This window comes from Ustilaginoidea virens, chromosome 7 (assembly GCF_000687475.1).
Source record: "Ustilaginoidea virens chromosome 7, complete sequence".
Taxonomy (NCBI): Eukaryota; Fungi; Ascomycota; class Sordariomycetes; order Hypocreales; family Clavicipitaceae; genus Ustilaginoidea; species Ustilaginoidea virens.
Genome location: NC_057322.1, coordinates 1463922 through 1484040, shown reverse-complemented (window position 1 = coordinate 1484040; position 20119 = coordinate 1463922). Strand labels below are relative to the sequence as shown.

Sequence of the window (20119 nt, the reverse complement as noted above, 5' to 3'; positions counted from 1 at the left end):
GAGGGATGGATTGACGCAATGTGCAACGGCTGCACCACTGCGCTGCGCTTGCTCTTGCTCGAACGCTCCAGGTCGCCGCCGTTGGCCCCTTGCCCTGTGCTCCGCGCTCCGTGCAGACGTGACATCAGCTACCCAGGCGCGTTGCACCGCCTGAACCCCCCAAGTGTTCTGGCCAAACTGGACCTCAATGGGAGGAAACCAACATATGTACATGTAGCAAGCTGCCGTCAAGGCGGGGAAGGGAACATGGACAAGGACACAGACACCCAGACGTCAGCCATGGAAGCCCGAGGTCGAATCCATCCAAGCCGCGGGTCCTGGGACAGCCTTTCTTACGTTATGTCATGGCCGGCCAGCCGCGGCAGATCCGCATGTAGCTTCTCAATGCGGGTGTTGTCAGCTCCTCAACCCAACCGAGTCGAACCTTGTTGCTCTGCCCTGTCCCGCGTGGCCCCGTCTGTCGTCGTCGTCGTCGTCGTCGTCGTGCCTGGCACCTTCTTTTATACCGTCTGGTACCACCAGACGTCCGCGTGTTGTTATCGACGCGCACCCCCCCCCCATACACCACCCCCCACCCACACCTTCCGCCCTCCAGAACCCGATCCCAGTCATGGGCGCTGTAGATAGACGCCCCGAATCCCAACTGAATTGACGTTGACGCTTTCACCAGACCCCTCCCCCCCCCCCCCCCCAGCAGGCCAGGCCAAGCACCAAAACCCGCGAGACGTATGTAGCTTGAGCTGAGCCCACCTGCGACGTGGTACTGGTACCTCAAGCTGGTACCGACTCCCGAGGCCTGCTCCGGTGTCTGCGACGCTGCGCCCGCAAATGCATGCACTCTATCTCCCCCCCCCTCCAACAACCATCATCAGCCATGCAGAATAATGCCCATGTCCTCATTTGAACCTGTCTTGGGACGCTTTTGGCCGAGCCAGCCCCAAGTCGTTCCCCCCGTCCCTCTACCCACGGCAGTCGAGAAACACAGGTAGCCGAGAACAGGAGCCCGTCGCAAAAGCACAAGGGGCGCTCGCAGGTTGCGGCTGTCCATGCTGTCCATGCTGTCCATGCTGTCCATGCTGTCCATGCTGTCCATGCTGTCCATGCTGTCCTCAAGTTTGTTCTGCCAATTCTGTCGCACGTTGCAAGTTGCCACCAGATTTCAAAGTCGATTCTGGCTCCTACCAGACTGGCAGGTACATACCTACATGTCTGGTACCTGCCAAGGGCCAAGGCGCCGCACAGCACAGCACACAGCGCTCGGCCAACGGCCACATGCCTTCCTCTTGTCAAAAACCAACCATGTTTGCATTTTGCTACTACTCCGTGCATCGTACATCGTACATCGTACATCGTACATGGCACATGCTACATGCTACATGCTACATGCTACTTGCTACGTACGACACACGACACACAACTGTCAGCAAGACCTTCATGTATGCGCGCATGTCTGGCCGTTGCTGCCCCCATCCTCTGCACGCCGCGCATGCGAAGCGAATGCGGATGCAGCCCTCTTCCGTCCATTCCATTCCATGCCTTGCTCCTCTCCTCCCCGCTCCTCTCCTCTCCTCTCCTCTCCTCCTCGCGAAGCCATTATGCGGTGTGCAGGCTGGAACGGTTCGTGTGCCTGGTTGCTCCGTGTAAGCCGTCAATTGAGTACCTCCAGATCAGCATGCCTTCTTCCTACTAAACTTGTTGTCGTCGTTGCTAGCTTCCGAACCCAACCCTCGACCGCGTTTCATTGCTTTTTTCCCCTTCTTCTTCTTCCTCCTCCTCCTCGTTGGCAGCGACACCCTACACTACCCATCACCACATGACATGGCATGACATGACAGCCCAACCCAACCAGGCTCTTTCTTGTGCTAGTGGAATGCATTCATTGATTTATTCCTTGGTTGGATATTGTGTGACGCCGCATCGCAAGACGAGGGTGCAGTGACCAGTGGGCTGTATTTCATTGAACCGCTGGTCCCGCTGGTCCACGGCCGTCGTTTCAACCTTTGGTCTTCGTGGGCTAATCTCTGCTGCGCCGACCTCTAGATAGGGTGATTCAAGCCATGTGCGATGTCCTAGTTGCTAACGGGCAGCTTTGTTGGACAACGCATGGCCACGAAGTCATGCATGACAGCAGCAAGTCACTTGCTCGGATGCTATACGTCTTCTCCGTGTCTTGCAAGCACCTGTCGTCACTCTATCGGGTCACCGCAATGGCAAACGGATGGCAAACCCAATCCGAAGGAGGCGTGGGTATCGGCGGAAGTTTCCATCCGCCAAGTAGCATGCAACCAGTCGCGGGCAAGCCCTAGGCTAGGCTCCTAGAAGTCCTAGGTGCTTGCTCTTGGCTGAGCTGAGGCAGACCATGGGTAACATGGCCTGGGGTCTACGTACCCCCCCCCCCCGCCCGTACGCTTGAAATAGGTGGTCTGGGCACGTCAACTTTGTCGAGATCCAGAGGGGCCAACAAGAAAAAGAAAATAAAGCGTCTCGAATGGTTGGCGCCAACGTCTTTACCTGGCGCAGATTTGCAGACGAAACTGTGGGCACTGGTGGGGGGGGGGGGGGTGGGCAACGCAAGTGGCTACTTCCCATTGCTCGTCCTCACCGTTGACGAGAACTCGTAGGTCAAAGCATGTCTAACCTTTTCCTCGGAGTGCGAGACAAGACGGCTTCAAAGGTTCAAATCCTCCCCAGTGCCCACAGCGGCAACTCCATCGACCTCCGACACGACGCATTGTTCCGGGCAACAACGGTGGAGTGGACGAACCGGACGGTGAAACAGCGACGTTTGTGGGCGGCAGGGCGACCTGCACAATGTTAGAGATCTGATCCCCCTGCTTTGCAGCTCGCCACCTGCTCCGGAGTCCGCACACAAAAATCTCAGTCTTGTCGCGCAAAATGCATAGCATACCCTCCCTTCTGCATCTTGGCTCATCGTTACCCTCCTCTCGTGCTTTTATGGGGCTAGGCTAGCGCAATGGATCTCTGGCCTGCGTATGTAAGTCATAGCATCATGCTGCATCCACGACACGACAGGAAAAGAAACCACGGGCCATGGGTTATGCTTGAGGGGCTGTAACACATCAGCTGCTTGGTTGAGTACGGAGTACTCCGTAGATGTCCACGCATTCCTTTGTTTGCATTGGCCCAGGTTTCCACCACACGGCCGGCAGTGACGCCCAAAGTCTGTGCACCGAGCAAGATTTCGACCGCGTGCGCGTGCGTTTTCGGATGAGGCTACCCAGTGAGCTAGCGTAGCGAGTGTGCCCAGTTGCAACCTCGTCCAACATGGCCAGATGGCAACCCTTTTTTCTTCTCGTCCCCTTCCCCTCCCAGGTTGGTGCCTTGTGCTCGTGCCACGGCCTTGCGCTAGTGACAGGTGGGCTGACTCAACGCCCCCCCAAGGCCCGAACCGAACAACGGGCGACGTTCCTCACTTGTTGACGCGCATGGCGCCTCCGTCACCGGAATCATCCCCGACTCGCCCATAAGGCCACGGGTTGAATAGGCGGTCAACTGGATCCGGCGCAACCGCTAGTTGGTTAGTTGGGCTGTACTCCGTAGTCCGCAGCGGATACAGCGTTGGTTATTTCCCTGTCCACGTCAGGGAGTCAGGACCACAAATTTGCTCTCGAACCCGTTCGCAGAGGGGCTGCGAACCATGATCTGCCGTTCATCAGCGCCGCCTTCTTGCCCAAGCCACCGGTTTTTGGGGCGATTCCAGCCCAACAGCGACGACAACATCTCTCCTGACCATACCCAGATAGGCGATGCTCGAGCTTTCCTGGTCAAAGGCGTCATTGAGGCCCGCCCCTACCGTGGGCGACGTCATCGGTAGGGAGAGCATCACCGCAACCTCGGGGCTATGCGGATCAGAAGGCGGCTGTTATCCCAATCCCCCGTTGCGAAGTGAGTTTTGGGTCGCTATTTTGGCTCATTTCGTCATAAATTTTACGAGGCCGATGGCAACACCCTAGGTCTTGTGAGTTGTAACCCGATCCTTGCCGCGAGCATGGGTCAACGGGTTGCAGATGTTCGCAAACCCCTGACCGTCGCGCCACAGGCCCACCACACATGTGTCGGCGTGCTCGGCGGCAGGGTGAATTGGGCCCTGGAGTGAGAGACAACGACGGAGGGAGGTTGTGCTGACGGATGAAATGGATGAAAGACGGAAGATGGAAACATGAAAGCGTCAATGCCAATGCGGTGTTCAGGAAGCGCCATCAGGCTGCTGCTGCTATGTTGGGGTGCAACAACTGCCAGATGCGCCTGGCAGGTGCGCCCGGCAGGTACAGTAGGTGCCCTAGCGCCTGGCGCCTGGTCTAAACATGAAGGGACATGGACGACATGGACCAGACATCAACAAGGAAGGAACCACTGCCACGAGCCAGATTGCTCCAATCGCATTACCGCTACATGTATGGAGGGGAGTATGGAGTATGGACCCAGACACTCTTGTCGGGTATATCGGGCATTTGTTAGCCTTGCCATCAAGCCACAGTGCAAGTCTTGTTGGTCCCGTGTCCTTTAATCTGTCGCGTCGGATTCCACGGCAAGTCATTGCTCATATGCTGCATTGTCTGTCCTCGGACTGCTGGACGCATAGGCGCTTTAATTTTAAGCTGCAATACTCGGTACGGCGAAAAGAACACACGTCTGATCCATCAGCAGCTACGGAGTGAGCGCAGGAACAGGGGTCTGGAAAGCCTAATCCAGGGACTGACTGACAGCGCAACGCCTTGGTCAAGTTTCAAGAGTACGCAATGTTCCAAGCGAATAGTCGGTATAGTATAGCACTTGCTCCGTCTCACCGCCCTACATACATACCGAGCTTGACGTCCGTGGCTGGGAGGGTTGGCCAGCAACAAGGGGAACCGGGTGTGAATTGGGTGAGAATCGAGGCGGCGACGGCGGCGCTCTTGGCTATGCTGGCGGTGAGTGTCTCGGATAACTCGAGGCACTGCCAAGGGAGAAGGCATCAGAGAAAAGATGTAAGCCGTCGACGCCAGCAGCTTCACAATGCAGACGCGTAAACAGGCACGTTTGCGTCTTTCTTCGTCTCGCCTTGCAAAGTCAAAGTCCAAGCAGGGGTGGTCTTGTCTTTAGGAGGAACCAGGCGGGTTTGTGACGGCCCACATGGGTAACCGAGAGGGCGGGGGCCAAAAGCAAAGTTAAAATTTGCGCCTGGTTGCCCTTTTTCTTTCTTTCGTTGCTCTAAACTCCGTACCAACAGGAAATTACAATTACCGGCAAGGATCTTGGGTTAGGTACCCGAGGTACTCGACAACCGAGAAAAGGCTCCTACCTCGTAGGTACCAGACCGTACCTACACCGACTAGGGGGAAAGCGCAATTTTCAGTCGATGTCGTTTCCTGCATCTGCATCACAAGCCTTTGACTTTCCGTTGATCCGCCCGGAAGACGTGGGATGCTAACCCCGGCGCATCCAGAGTCCAGAGTCCAGAGTCCAGTGTCTCCGTCACGCCGACTCCTGGCTCCTGGCTCCTGGCTCCTGGCTGGGGCTTTTGGGGCTGGCCATGCCCGAGCATGGTATGTAAACTCCGGGGAGGAACCAAGGGACCCGCGCAGCTGGGCTCAAACCTGGACCTCTGCCTATTCCTCCGGATTGCATGCCGCCCCCCCTCCCTCCCCTCCCCCGAGCCCCTGCGGAGTACTCCGTACATCCCATCCCTCAACTTGGCTGAAGCACGCATTACCAGGCATGCAACCGCATATCGGTTCAGTTACCCAAACTCGCACCTAGCCACATTCACCGCTCCCGCAGATTGACCCCTCAAGAACTGGCCCGGCAGATGTCTTGTTGCAAATCTGAAGCCATGCACATGTCCTGAGATACCAGGTACCTACAAGGTAGGAGGTACCTAAGCTATGGCACCTCCAAGTTGCACCTTGGGTGGGGGGGCAAATGAAATGCCGAGACATGAGGCAAGTTGTGTACGAACCACGCACCACGCACCACGCACTACAGGTACGTGCTACGTACGGACTACTGCGGATACCTCTGCATCCTTCTTGTCGCATTCTCCTCCAGACAAGTACGGAGTGCAGGCGTGCGAGGTCGCAAACAGGACAAGCAAGCCGTTGCGAGTCGCGACTGCGAGCCGTGTCATGACCCTTGCTGGCCAAGGAGGCTGACCCGAGTTTTGGGTTCATATCGAAGCGCCACAAGGGCCTGCAAACGAACCGCAGACAAGGATTTGTTCGCAGGGGCTGCAAGGAGGGGTTAGGGGCTGGGTTGTTCGTCGAAAGCCGGGTTGGATCGTACAGCTGACTACGGTCAACGACGACATGGAACAATCAAGTGGACGATACTGCGTAATGACAGGTAGGTAGGTGCCATCTATTGTCAATGTTGTGAATCACGATGAATCTGCCGAGGCTTGAGCAACTCGGCTGTTTCCCCCATTACCTTAGGTACCTACCACCTACCAGGTAGGTACCTAAGGTAGACAGCACATGAACCCAGCTGCCCAAGGTCTGGTACACCATCTACCTGGTAGGCACCTGGTAGGCACCTGGTACTGTAGGTGACGGCATTACTGCAGGGCAGTTGGTTCTTCCAAGTTGTCATGAACCCCCTACCTATCTCCTGCTACTTGGAGGTATTTGACCTGATTCAACAGCTTTATTGGAGGAAAGCTTGGTCTTTGCGTTCACGACGCCCATCCGAGAGGAGACACGATAATCACATACACAGATGGCCTGCTTACAATGCTCATTTGCATCATTTGCATCATTTGCATGCCTGCCATGTTTGACCAAGTGCTTCAGAGGCTCTACGTCAATACCAAAGTCCTTCACGTGCCTGGGTACCTATGGCTTGGCAGACACCCAGTTTGGGCACCTCCCTAGGTACCTAGCCTCGAGGTAGCCAGGACGCTCCACGTACCGTCGTGCAGGGCTCCATTTCTCTCCTACAGTAGCCATGTCAGCAGCATCACCCGACTACGGAGTAAGAATCATCGCTACATAGTAAAATATGTAATCAGTTAGTCCAGTAGATGCCACGACAGGCGGGGGGATGCTCCGACGGGACATACGGATGTAGTAAGCTTGCGTCAAGTATCGTCTCATGAGAAAAGAGGTATGGACTTCAGGCTAGAGGTACCCTACGTTAGGTACCTTAGGTAAGGTATCTAAGGTACCTACCTCCCGGCACTCATCTCTCCTGATAACGCCGAGCTACGTGAAGTAAGTTGCACCTGCCGCGAATTTATCTGCTGTTGATCTGCCCGGGAAGGAACATCGAGTTCAGTAGCTGAAACCTGTATCCTGTACCCCCTCATACGTCCGGAATCTGTTGATGCAAATATAGAGGCTGGCTTTTGCGTCACCAAAGTCCTGTTCGCGACGGGCTTTGCTTTCCTTCGTTCGAATGCTTTTTTTCCCTCGGCTTGCAGCCCCAAGCCCCGTCCTAGTACGGAGTACATCCATCACTTCCAAGCTTCATCCGAGACAAACGCAAACTCCAACTCGTTTTCCTGAAGCTCGCGGGCGCTCACTTCCCTTTGGACATCTTGGTTGGCGTTGGCCAATGAACCCTGCCCACGACGGGTTCTTTTTTGCAAAGTACTGGTGCATGTTTCCGTACATTCAATACATGCAAGCCGTATGCAAACCGTTGCGACTCAAACGCCGGTCTCCGCTTTTCTTGTGCTTCCTGGCGGGAAAAAAGAAATCGCACCAGACCTAAAATCAACCGCCAATGACGCCAAAGAAGCCGTCTCCACCGCAAAAGGGTCAGGCAAAGCATTCCAAACTCATCACCAACCTGCATTTATCTCTTCACGGCCGGCTGCAGACGGGACTTGAACGGGACTTGAAAGCAGAATATAAGATGGCGGATATCCCGATCCAGGTAATTTCAGACAACTCCGTGTCTGAGCGGAGAATCACTCCATCATGGTCCATCAGCACTCTGAAGACAAAGCTTGAGCCCATCACGGGCATCCCCCCTTCAGCCCAGAATATCAGTCTCAAATCCTCAACCAGGTCGGAAGCCATTCCCGTCGAGGCGGTCGATGAGGATAGCACACAACTATCCTCCTTTCCCCTGGCACCTTATGCCGAGCTGCATGTAAGTTTAACAACAGATTTTGATACCGTTTGAGAAGAAAAAGGGGGGGATCATTGAATGTCCCCAATCGAGGCATATGTGTGCAGGCAGGCGCAGCAAGACAAGGGTGATTCAAGGGGAAAAAAAAATTCTTTCCAGACATCTCAGCCGTCAAACGAGTTTCCCCGCTCATGTTTCGTTTCACATATCTTCCCCCCTTTTATTTTCATCACAAACTTGTCATGTATCGTCCCGGCCAAAATTGTGACCATCATGTCTCACCGTCACTCTTTGCATAAAACCACATTGCTTGTACAGATGCAGGAGAGCATATTCATCCAGTTGACGGGTCGTTGGGGGCCGTCGCAGTCCTACTGTTCCAGCCTCCTGACCCCTTCAGCGGTATTTCCAAACCTTGGCGCCTTTTCTTTCCGCTGCCGCCTAGGACTATATCCTTCTATATCCTTGGTGTGAAGCAGCATAGCGCGAGGTGGCCAAGGTTTTTGTTTGGATACGACAAAACACCTGCCTTTTAGCATGTTTCCCGCCGTCATCCACGAAAGTAATGGATATGCTGACGGGCGTGATGGCTCTTGATAGGTGGCAGATACCAGACCTCCTGGGGCGAGGCCCAACTACACCGACACAAGCGGGGTTGAAAAGTATGTGATGCCTGAAGACGAGTACGAGAAAAAGACGGACTCTGTTCTCGCATGGAAAAAGGCGCAGAAATTGGGCCGTTTCGATCCAAATGCACCAAGCCACGAAAAAGCCAGGCTGGATGCTCTGGAACAGGAGGTGCGCCAGCGCGGCATTCAAGTCGGTAAGCGATGCCGCGTCGGCGGCGAGGACACACGACGGGGAGTGGTCAAGTTTGTAGGGGAGGTCCAAGAGATACCGAATGGCATTGGACAGTGGGTGGGCGTACACTTGGACGAGCCAGTTGGCAAGAATGACGGCAGCATCGACGGACACCGCTACTGGGGTAGCCCTTCGCCTATGAAGCACGGCGTGTTTGTGCGTCCGGAACGAGTAGAGATTGGTCATTATCCTCCAATGGACGATCTAGAGGACATGGAGGAGATCTGAGCAGGGGGCGACTGACGGACACCCGCTGACAGCCTCGGCCTGATGCTAATTTGCGCGGCGACAACTCTCCATCTTATTACTCATCCAAACGGAGATTGAAACCGGCTCCCTGTCTCTCAATGTGACTTTCTATCTCCAATGACTTTGGAGGAAGTTGCATGCTGGCTTATCATATTTCAACCCCAGCGGTTGGTAATTCCCCGAATCTCTTGCTTGAACGCGTCTCCATGAGGAACCGTGCATCGGAATACGTCATAGTTCCCCTTTGGCACACCGGTCCCTCCACTCTACTAGATGAAAATATCAGTGCTTGGAAGTGAGCCCCGAATACATGATTTGCAGATCCATAAGCTGCTTTGTCCAACCGACGGCTGGTCGCTCGGGAGGTTCGAAGACGTGTCCAATAGATGGATATGTAGATGAAGAAATGCGTTCATATTTGCTGCGGCTGATGCATCCACCACCTTGGCACAATTGTGGAAGATGAGCGTTCTCATGCTTTTGGGGAGCTGACGGCGATAACCAGGCGCCCGCGTCCAGGATACAGGACGAGAGAGGAGATTGAGGGGCTGCAATGAGTTACGGCAAAGGGGCTTTGCCGCAGGACGGGAGCCCAGCTGCTCGGTGCCAAGTAAGAATCAAGCATTACTGCCTCTGCATTTAATGCCTCGGCATTGATGGACAAAGGACGAACACTGGCTACCCAGGAACATTGGGTTATTCGCGGCGCGGACGATGAGAGGCCAATGCTGGGATTGGCCGAGTCGGGTTATCAAAGCGAGATGCGATAGTTTCGACAGGCACTGAAGGCATTGTGCTTGCTTTTAACAGGTTGTTCCAACTGGTTGTTGACTCGGGGTACTACAGGTAGGTAGATACCAGGTGGTAGCGCCAGGCATGTCGTCCGAGTGAAGGCCGAAAAAGGGGCAAGCCTCCCTCCGTAACGGTGGATGTTGTATAAAGAACGGCCAAGGCTGCTCAAAATGATGCCGTGCCAGTCTCGCGGGGGGGGGTTAGTAGGGCGTGCTGACGGTGATGGCGGGGATTTTGGCGGTTGTGGGCGAAATGCCTTGGCATCGATGGCGCAAGCATTGCATCTTCACGTACATATCTTCAGAATCTTTACGTATCTTTACGTATCTTCACGTATCCTCACGTATCATCACGTACCTTCACGTACCTTTACGTACCTTCACGTACCTTCACGTACTGCGTATGCGTACTCCGTACCTCCGCACCTCCGAAGTACGGAGTACTCTTGGCTGTTTTCTTGGCGGGAGACGAACGCAAGGTGGCGCCAGGCCTGGCTGAGAACCTGGCCAATTACTGCCTACCCACCCTCGCCATCACCGCCACCATATCCGACGTCGCCGTGCTTCTACGGAATAACGTGCCAAGCTCTCTCAAGTCTTACAATCGCCCGTTTCGATTCCGAGAAGTTTGAACCCGCTCCCTCATCCCGTCTTGAACCGCACCAGAAGCAGCACGTCTTTGCGGCTTGGTATGGTGCTACCGGCTGCAAATGCGTCGTTCTGTTGGATTCGAGGCCGTGAAATGAGCGGTAGCCGACTGGACTTTCCTGTTCGACCCCATCGACCGATCGGCTTGATTGGTGCGTCGCGCCACCTTTGGAAAATCGAGGAAATCGAGAGACTTACCTGGACCCCCCATCTCCGCCATACCGCCGCCGGCTGCAAATCGATTCGTCAAAGAACCTGGGAATAAGACCTGACCCAGCGCAAGGATGCCGAGGCCGACGACGGGCCTGTGGCCGGCATTGCTGGCGACTGTGCTTGCGACGGCATGGACGGCCAAGGCTCAGGATGGGACCGTTGGCGGCGTGTTTACGACTGCGCATCAGGATGTTCCGGAATGGGCTGCGCCTAATTCTCTGAATCTGATGTTGACGCCGCAGTCTGAACGGCAGCTGCCGGTCCAGTTTACCGTCATTCCCTTGACAGCCAGCGTTGGATTGAACGGGACGGGAACAATTCGTGGAGTATGCGCATCCCATCTCTATCGTGATTCTGCCACGGGGGATCGAACGCGTGCGGTCTGGTCTGGTGGACCTTGGACCCTTGTTTTGCATTCTTCTTTCTTTTCTGCTAACTGCCACGGGGCACACCCAAGTCTATCCACATCGAGGGCCGGCTTCAAGCTGCCAATGCTACCACCTATACCCGACTGCAGGGAAATGGGACTATGGCCTTTCTGTCCTGCGATGGCTCCACGTCCGACGGGAACATCACCCCGGACAGGATGCTGAGCGACCTCATGGGGGCATCCTTGAAAGCCATCGTCTTATACTCGACCGACAGAAACATTTGTCTCATCAACGCCGACGGCCCCTTGCCGTACACGAGCATACTGTCCATGGTGGACGCCGGGGAAGCCGGGAGAGTCTTGGGCTTCTTGAACGGCACCCAGGCCGTCCCTTATGTCGCTGCTACGATATCTGGCAGCACGGGGCACAAAAACACCGACTCTGACTCTGGCGGTGGGGGAGGGAGCAACTCGGCCGTGGCCATGAGCATATTGTATAGTATTACTGGTATTATCACCTTGCTGTTCCTGGCCATTATCGCTAGCGGAGCCATCAGAGCCCATAGGTATCCCGAGAGGTACGGTCCTCGAGGAGGCTACGGGGGACGACCTCGCCAGAGCAGGGCAAAGGGCCTGGCTCGTGCCGTGCTGGACACCATCCCCATTGTCAAGTTTGGCAACCCGCAGCCCGCGAAGCCTGATCCCGAGCTGGAGCTCGACGCTGCCACGGACGGAAATGATGCAGCAGCAGCAGCAGCAGCAGCAGCAGCAGCAGCCATACCGAGAACCGGACGGGAAACTGGCAAGGATGGACCGGAGGCCAAGACGGCGGCGGCGGCAGCGGCGGCGGCAGCCCCCGTCGACGCATCTCCTAGACGCAGCAATGAGCAGCAGCATTCGTCAAGAGGCAATGATGCCGCAGCAACGGACTCTGCCAGAAACCATGCGTCAGAAGACCACGGTAGCTTGGGATGCTCCATCTGCACAGAAGACTTTACACATGGCGAGGATGTAAGAGTGTTGCCGTGCAATCATCAGTTCCATCCTCATTGCGTGGACCCGTGGCTCGTCAACGTCTCGGGAACATGCCCACTATGGTGAGTGCAGCGTTTCTTTTTTCTTCTTCTTCTTCCTTCTCCGCAGCGATTCTGTCTGCATGGCCTCGTGGGTCTTTGCTAACGCACTCCCCCTTGCCCAGTCGACTCGACCTCCGGCGCGAAGGTCATGGTCCCAACAAGGGGTCGTTCTTGGAACACAACGAACACCCATCACCACCCTTGCTTCTCGACGCAGCAGACAGGGATGACGCTCATGCCTCGCACGGCAACTGCCTCGCCCGATTATTCGACGTCAACCGCCTTGGACACGCAAGTGTCGAGGAGCGTCTCGAGGCCCTCCGGCAGATGGGTGCCCAATATCGGCATCACGAAACCAGAAGCCAGGCCACAGAGGCAGCCAACAGGCACCAAGCAGCCCGGCTGACGGGCAAGCTCAAGGAGAAATTCCGCATCCGCACCCGAGCCCAGCCCGCCGAGTGTTGATCCATGAAGATGCTTGTGCCAGAAGCACACGAAGCTGGTCATCAGTGGCCCCACGGATCCGGGTGCGGTTGACGAACTCAAAGCGACGCGGCAAGTATGGGGCGCGATGTCATGAGAGTTTTACGATTTTAGCGTTTAGGGTGGCAATTTTCTTTTTTCTTGTTCTTCTCTCTCTTTTTCTTTTTCTCTTTCAGTTGCTTTGCTGTTTCTTTTTTCTTGTTGGTTTTATTCGATTCAAATTTTCCCTTTCTCTTGCCAATAACTGCAGCAGAGACTATGGAGGCAATTTTCGCAGAACAAAGAGCATCACGAGGCGTTGATATGGCTTGTGCGGTCTTGGACGGTACTTACGAATGTTGATCAGATTGGCGGTCACCTGGGTGATATGTAATGAACAAGACTGATTCTAATCCCAAGAGATTGATTATTAATAGGCTTCACTTGACGTGTAGTTGCGGGCTGCCTCTCTCTTGACAGCGAGCTTGTCTGCCGGTCGCTACTTCTGCAGCAGCAAGACACGAAGGCGGGTTTCCCTACTTCTTCCTCCGAACATTCACGCCCACTCCATCTGCCTCGATTTGACTACCCCGCCAGATTTGATACTTTTTCCTGGCAAATAACCTGGGTCTCCTACTCCTGCCGCAGGCGAAATGGGCATCGCGAACACACCTGCGTGATCCTGACTTTGGCTTCCTTTACCGTGGTCCGCGGTCGCGATACCGATGGAACCTCGGCATCGTGCACGGCACATGGTGTGGTTCCGAAGTCGTTTCCCTGTGCAGCCGCGCTACTCTCATCGTCTCGGCGTCGCCTAAACTCCTATTCGCACGCCCACGTCCCGCCTTTTCCCGACACGCTCCTACAACCTATAGACGTCTCCCCCGCCGCGTCCCCAAACCTACAACCCGGCAGATAACCCAGGGTTCCGGGGGAAAAGGCGACCCACCAGCCCGTCATGATAGTAGTGCGTCAAGACGCGGCTCCTCCCGAGGGAAGGGTCATGGCTATGACTGTATCCTTGCTGTCGGCGAGTGTGTTGAGTTTGTTTTTCAGTTCGTTTCCGACGGGTGGCTTACTCTGGGGGGGGGGGGGGGGGGGGGGTGCCGTGTTCAAGTGAAAGGGTCTGCTGACAGTGGCCAAAGCGCAGAGAATCTTGGCGATTCGATCCTGGGCCCGGCTTCCCATTGTCGTGTGGTGTACGTTGGTCCGACCCGAGTGTTTTGTGCTTGTTGGAAGAGAGCTGACTATTTTGCCAGTGGTGTTTGCCATCTATGCCGACTCGTATGTTTTTGTGTTTGCCACTGCGATCCTGCAGCATGCCTTGGGCGTCAGCCTGAGCATAAAGACTTGTGACGCTGCGATTCTTCTCTGTCTCGCATGCTACGTGACCACCAAGGTGTGTATTCTGGTCAGCCAGCTTGAAAACAGGGTCTCTTTTCTGTTTTCGCCTTCTTAACACATCAATTAGATTGTGAGCAATTTCACCCACTTCGCTTTCGCTTTCGTCTGTGAGGCAACGTTCGGGCGAAGCTAAATCTTGCCAAGTTTGTGTATCTGTTTCTGGTCGAAAAAGCGGTACGAAGCGCCGGCAATGTGCAGTCTCGCGGACAAGGAGCTAACGGCAGCAGCACATTGTCCGCAGTACTCGGAAGAGAAGAAGCCGTTCCAAGCTGTACATTTTCAACTCGTTGGGAATGCTGGGCGTATATGCGGCCGTGGTAATACTCAACTTTGTCTTGTATGGAATGCTGAACCTTGCCCTTGTCCGTCGCGTTCTTTGATCAAAGACTTACCCGCAGAAAACCCAACACGCAGCCGCATAGCTAGATTCCAGGACGGGCAGTGCATCATTGGCATGAAGAGCTTGGCCATGATTCCGCTTATATCCTTTGATGCAGTGGTAAATGTGTACCTGACCATGCTTTTCCTCATCCCTCTGCGCAGTAAGGTTCTTGTCTTTGTCAGGCAGTTGCCGTGATGGACAGCTTACGCAAGACGCAGACCTATATTCCTATAGAAACATGCCGCACAGCCCGGCGAACACGAGGCTTCGAACTGTTGCGTTTCGAACCTTTTGCGGTTCTGTTTGCGCGCTTCTGAGCAGTATAACGTAGGAGACGCTGAGCAGAATGTTTTCGCCGTGAACTCTGTGGGCAGGAGGTTGACTTGTCGTGAGAAACAGTAACCTGTCTGTGCTCGTGTCGCTGGACGGAGAACCAGGCTGGATATGCCTGATGAGCTGCAACTGCGACGGTATGTTTTCTTTCCTTCCTTTTGCATTCTGCCGCCCGCCTTTCTCTCTCCCGTCCGAGTGCCATATGCCCTCGTTACCTGACGGCCGCAAGCAGTCTTGTTCTCTGCCATTGTCATCCAATGGGTCACGTCCAAAGACAATGCCGGTACGCGGAGCTCCTCACCGTTGAACATCTGCCTCGACCAAAGGGGGCGGCATCTCGGGCCAGGATCGTGCCTGGGATCCTTGGCGCCGTCCACGCCCGACAGCTCGCTCGCCACTGCCCAGGAATGCGCCCAGGGCAACCTGTATTTTCAAGGCAGGGCGAAAGGTCAGGATGCTCGTGAAGCTGAGGAGGGGCGCGTCGTCAACCTTGCAGGCGAGCACGAGATGTAGCCTTGACAACGGGCGGACGGGTCCAAGTTGCAACATGTGTTCCGCAACCCGCATGGGCGACTTTGAGGATAATCATGATCCATAGCCGTAACGTGTTGACAGTCGCATTGCAGTGGGAAGACGGTACACACGGGCGCACGTGATGTGTCTGACGTAGATGCTGGCCTTGCATTGCCAAAGGACGAAACAAGGCGGGAAAAAGGCCAGCCTGCACCTACAGGGCTGGTTGTCGCGCTGCCGACCCTGGGCTGGTGGGGATTCCCGTGACGGGTAGCAGGAGACGTGTCGTTTCAGCGGTAATCTGTGCGTATCCTAAGACCAAGACCATTTCTGGAAAGAGGCCAGGCGTCTGTTGCTGAGAAGCGTACTAATCTGCACCAGCTGCTTTCAGTCGGGGAAGCGGAGGGAGCCACGCAGGTGCATGGTTAGTCTGCTTCCGTTACATGTTCGCAATCACGGAAAGCACTGAAGGGCCTGATTCTGATGTTTTGGTATAGGCTACAACCAGTCGGTAAGAAACATGGCCGGCTAGCGACTACAGCCGCCGTCGTGGGAAGCCTGGTAGTCGAAGGACGGCCAAGCCTCCGATTAGCGGTAGGTGCCACGTGACTGACAGCGCGGCCAGATCCCATGGATTCCGGCCCACATTCCATGCTAGACCTAATTTGACGCAGGAGGCTGCCCGGGCCCCGCAGCCTTGACCCGCCCCCACCTTCATCGATAAGCAAGTACAGAGCATGAAGTCGCCACTAAACCTAAAACAGAAAGTATCGACGATGCCTTCGCACACATTTTGCTGTCAGCAGCTATTAAACCGCACGCTTTCCATACCACACATTACCACGACTTTTGCGACTTGACGCCCAGCATTATCTCTCCGTCTTAAATTAAATACAAGACTACATAATTAAAGATACAATTACTGCGATTACGGTATATTAATATCTTAAGGGCTTTGTGTACACTATTCGCACTTGAAATTTCAAAGCAGCGGGAAAAAGGTGCCCAAATATCGGGGACTGCGTGTTTACGTTCCCTTCATCGACCTTCGATTACACGGCGAAAACGACGCTTGCCCAGCCCCTGGCTTCCCTCCACGTTCATCAACAGCATTGCAAAAGACGCTTCCCCGGTCCACGAGCAAAAGTCGGCACCATGGGCCGGTGCATCACTGTCGCGACCTGCTCCCTCAGGCAATGGGCGTTGGATTTCGAGGGCAACACGGCTCGAATCATCGAGTCGATCCGACAAGCAAAGGCCGCGGGCGCCAGGCTCCGCGTCGGACCGGTACGTTTGTCGCTCGCTCCCGCGTGGCCCGGATCAGCAGTGACACTCTGCAGGAACTCGAAATTACCGGCTATGGGTGCAATGACCGTGAGTGCGCCTGTGCCTGTCTTGATTCTGCATTCTTCACTCTGGACCCGGACGGGTTGCTGATTTTCGACTGCCAGACTTCCTGGAAAGCGACGTATTTCTGCACAGCTTCGAGATGCTTGCGCGCATCATGAGCGACGAGAGCTGTCACGGCATCCTGATCGACACCTCGTGCCCGATCCAGCACAGGAACACGATATGGAATTGCCGAGTTCTGCTGTGCAACGGAAAGATTCTCTACATCAGGCCAAAGATGGACCTGGCCAACACAGGTTGGTGACCACATGTTTCTCAGCACCCACTTCCATCTTCATCCGTGTAGATGACGTTTTATTTATTTTATTTTATTTTCGCAGGCAACTACCGAGAAACGCGCTGGTTCACGCCTTGGATGAAACGGGCTGGATGGGAGGAGTACCATCTGCCTCGTATGCTGCAAAAGCTGCAAGGGGCCACCCATGTGCCCTTTGGAGACGTGGTGCTTTCCACGCCGGACTCGACGTACGGAAGCGAGTACTGCGAAGAGCTGTGGGCCCCCGAATCTGGCTCCGTGCTGCAGAGTCTCGAGTATGTCGCGCCGCACCGCCTCGCCCCTTGACGCCTGAGACCCGGGACCGCTGCTGATGCGCAACAAAACTCGCAGCGGCATAGAAATATTTTCCAACGGCTCAAGTAGCCACTACGAGCTGCAAAAGCTCGGCGATCGGGTGCAGCTCATCGCAGCCCAATCCAAAAAGGTCGGGGGCTTGTACCTGTACAGTAACCAGCAAGGTAAAAGCCCCCCCCCCCCCCTTTCCAACTAGCCAAACAACGTCAGCATGCTGCCTGCAAAACTTACTGACCCATTTTGGCTGTTTTCGTCGCTGCTGTGCTGTTGTTTTAGGCTGCGATGGCGAGCGAGTGTACTACGATGGCTGTTCTATGATATTTCTAAATGGAGAGCTTCTGGCCGCAACGCCCCAATTCACCCTCGAGGACGTGTCTGTGGCGACGGCAACCATCGACTTGGAAGACATTCGCGCGCATAGGCAGATTTCGTCGCGCAACTTCCAGGCTGCCAGGAAGACGCTGACGTACCACCGCATCCACACGCCCTTTGAGCTGAGCCCTGACCTGGACGACGACCACCTCTCTCGTCGCCCAACCTTGCCCAGGGAACCCAAATATCACCACGTCGCTGAGGAGCTGGCACTCGCAGCCGGATGCTGGCTCTGGGACTACCTTGCTCGGTCGGGCAGCTGCGGGTACCTGATCCCGCTGTCTGGAGGCCTGGATTCCTGCTCCACGGCTGTCCTCGTCCACGCCATGGCTAGAATTGCCATTGACGCCATGAATGCCGGCAACAAGACCGTCACCGATACTCTCAAGCGCTTGTTTGGCGACCAGGCTCTGCCCAAGACGGCCCAGGAGCTGTGCCACAGGGTCTTGCATACCGTCTACATGGGAGCCCGGGTGAGCTCCAGCGAAACGCGCCGGCGCGCCCGAGACATAGCCGCCAGCCTCGGCAGCTACCACCTGGAAATGTCCATCGACCCGGTCTACGACGCCATGAAGACTGCGGTGACTGAGAATCTCGACATCCACCCCAACTTCAAGACGGAAGGCGGCAGTGACGAGGAGGGAAAGAGTTTGCAGAATATCCAGGTGATTCATCCCCCCCCCCCAGCCTCTGGGCTGTCAAGCTTGTCTTGGCTACTAAAACTATCCCAAGGCACGCGTTCGAATGGTCGCAGCATACACGTACGCGCAGCTTCTACCCCTCAAACGCCAGCTGCGGGGCCATTTGCTTGTCCTCGGCTCCAGCAACGTGGGAGAGTCGTGCGAACCCCCCCCCTCCCCTTTTCCGGCTCCCCGTCAAACATATCGTCGACTCTAACAACGACACAGACTCCGCGGATACTTTACCAAGTGGGACAATAGCGCGGCCGACATCTCGCCCATTGGCTCCGTCGACAAGCAAGACCTCGTCCGGCTCCTCGAGTGGGCCAAGGAGGAATTCTCGCTCCCCGTCCTGGACGAGACGCTCAAGGCGACCCCGACGGCCGAGCTCGAGCCCGTCACGGAAGAGTACTGCCAGAGCGACGAGGCCGACATGGGCATGAGCTACGCCGAGCTCACCTTGTTTGGGCGCCTCCGCAAGGAGAGGAAGATGGGGCCCTACTCCATGTTTATGCACCTGGTGCGGCTGTGGGGCAAAGACGGCGACGAGGTCGACGACGCTCCGTCCCTGGAACCCGCCGCGATTGCGGACAAGGTCAAGGCCTTCCACCACTTTGTGTAAGCAGGAGCTCGGACATTTCTCTACCAGGCAAGACGTGGCTCGGTCACGCGCTGACCTTTGCCTGCAGCGCCATCAACGCTCACAAGAGGGAAACCCTCACGGCGTCGCTGCACTGCAACAGTAAGATTCCGATTCTCTGAGCCAAAAAGCCCCCGTGCGCGCTCGTGCTGACGTCTGCCAAGGCTACTCGTGCGACTCGAACCGGTTTGATCTGCGCCCCTTTCTCTGTGAGCCAGGCTCTCCCCCCGTACGGCTGATGCCAGGCACGTTCCTCGCTGACGAGCATGTTTTAGACCCGCCGTTCTGGAAGAGCTGGAGCTTCAAAAGGATCGACCGCGAAGTTGCAAGGCTGGCGCAGGGCAAGCAGAGGCCGGAACGACCAAGCTGAGCTGGTGGGGGGGGGGGATGCGGTCTTGTCAGTGGACGCGGTGCTTTTGTCCGCGATCTTTGTGTGCGACTTGCGAGAAATCTTGAGCGAGAGCGCGGCTCCTATTGCTGCCGCTGTACCCTGAACTGAGTCTCGGCCACGTTCTTTGATGTGCAGCCACCCACAAGCGGTATCTAGACCACGGGCGGCATCGTCGTCAACCGACTACGTGTCGCGCAGGCACCCATCCATCGCCATCGCCACCGCAATGCCGCCGGATCCTTTCACGCAAAAGGCCACGGCTTCCCATTCCTCACGGCGCCAGATTACCATGCCAGCCCCCCTCAGTCGCTGCCATACCCTCCACCCGGCCGCGTCGAGCGCCCACCCGCAACGGGCACCCAGCCGGCCACACTCACCGCCAACCCCAAGTCATCCAACGCGGCGGGCGGAGCGGAACCTGGCACCAGACGGCGGCCTCGTGCGTGGGCGTCGGGGGGAAGACGTTGCGTTGCGTGCGTCTTTTGCCTGCCGTGGACATGCATCTGCCTGCCGTGGAATATGCATCCACCCATGTACCGTGAGCATCCGTCCACCTCCCGTCCATAGCCATCCACCCGCGAACCTGCTCCAACCTTCCCCGCCGAGTCTTGGGCGCCGCCGCTTGACCCGATGGAGGACATGCCGTCGCGGGCCGCCGAGACACGCGACGCGACGCGACG

The 20119-nt window shown here is 56.0% G+C and overlaps 5 protein-coding genes across 5 annotated transcripts; 4 read left to right on the top strand and 1 right to left on the bottom strand.

Moving 5' to 3' along the window:
• Positions 1-868: 868 nt before the first annotated feature.
• Positions 869-1102, bottom strand: UV8b_08065 (uncharacterized protein; the record flags this gene model as incomplete). Its single annotated transcript, XM_043145562.1, has 2 exons — positions 869-906; positions 964-1102. The coding sequence occupies 2 exons, from the start codon at positions 1100-1102 to the stop codon at positions 869-871; spliced, it is 177 nt and encodes a 58-aa protein (XP_043001497.1).
• Positions 1103-7722: 6620 nt separating this feature from the next.
• Positions 7723-9162, top strand: UV8b_08064 (uncharacterized protein; the record flags this gene model as incomplete). Its single annotated transcript, XM_043145561.1, has 2 exons — positions 7723-8094; positions 8674-9162. The coding sequence occupies 2 exons, from the start codon at positions 7723-7725 to the stop codon at positions 9160-9162; spliced, it is 861 nt and encodes a 286-aa protein (XP_043001496.1).
• A 1744-nt stretch (positions 9163-10906) lies between these two features.
• UV8b_08063 (uncharacterized protein) lies at positions 10907-12746 on the top strand (the record flags this gene model as incomplete). Its single annotated transcript, XM_043145560.1, has 3 exons — positions 10907-11161; positions 11293-12302; positions 12404-12746. 3 exons carry the CDS (start codon positions 10907-10909, stop codon positions 12744-12746), a joined length of 1608 nt encoding a protein of 535 aa, XP_043001495.1.
• Positions 12747-13701: 955 nt separating this feature from the next.
• On the top strand, positions 13702-15375 carry UV8b_08062 (uncharacterized protein; the record flags this gene model as incomplete). The annotated part of the gene is made up of 9 exons (XM_043145559.1): positions 13702-13798; positions 13889-13942; positions 14003-14142; positions 14292-14321; positions 14375-14484; positions 14562-14689; positions 14748-14856; positions 14929-14999; positions 15095-15375. The coding sequence occupies 9 exons, from the start codon at positions 13702-13704 to the stop codon at positions 15373-15375; spliced, it is 1020 nt and encodes a 339-aa protein (XP_043001494.1).
• Positions 15376-16530: 1155 nt separating this feature from the next.
• Positions 16531-19418, top strand: UV8b_08061 (uncharacterized protein; the record flags this gene model as incomplete). Its single annotated transcript, XM_043145558.1, has 11 exons — positions 16531-16662; positions 16716-16749; positions 16827-17021; positions 17106-17316; positions 17393-17520; positions 17633-18393; positions 18461-18567; positions 18637-19026; positions 19098-19150; positions 19213-19257; positions 19324-19418. 11 exons carry the CDS (start codon positions 16531-16533, stop codon positions 19416-19418), a joined length of 2151 nt encoding a protein of 716 aa, XP_043001493.1.
• Positions 19419-20119: the final 701 nt, after the last annotated feature.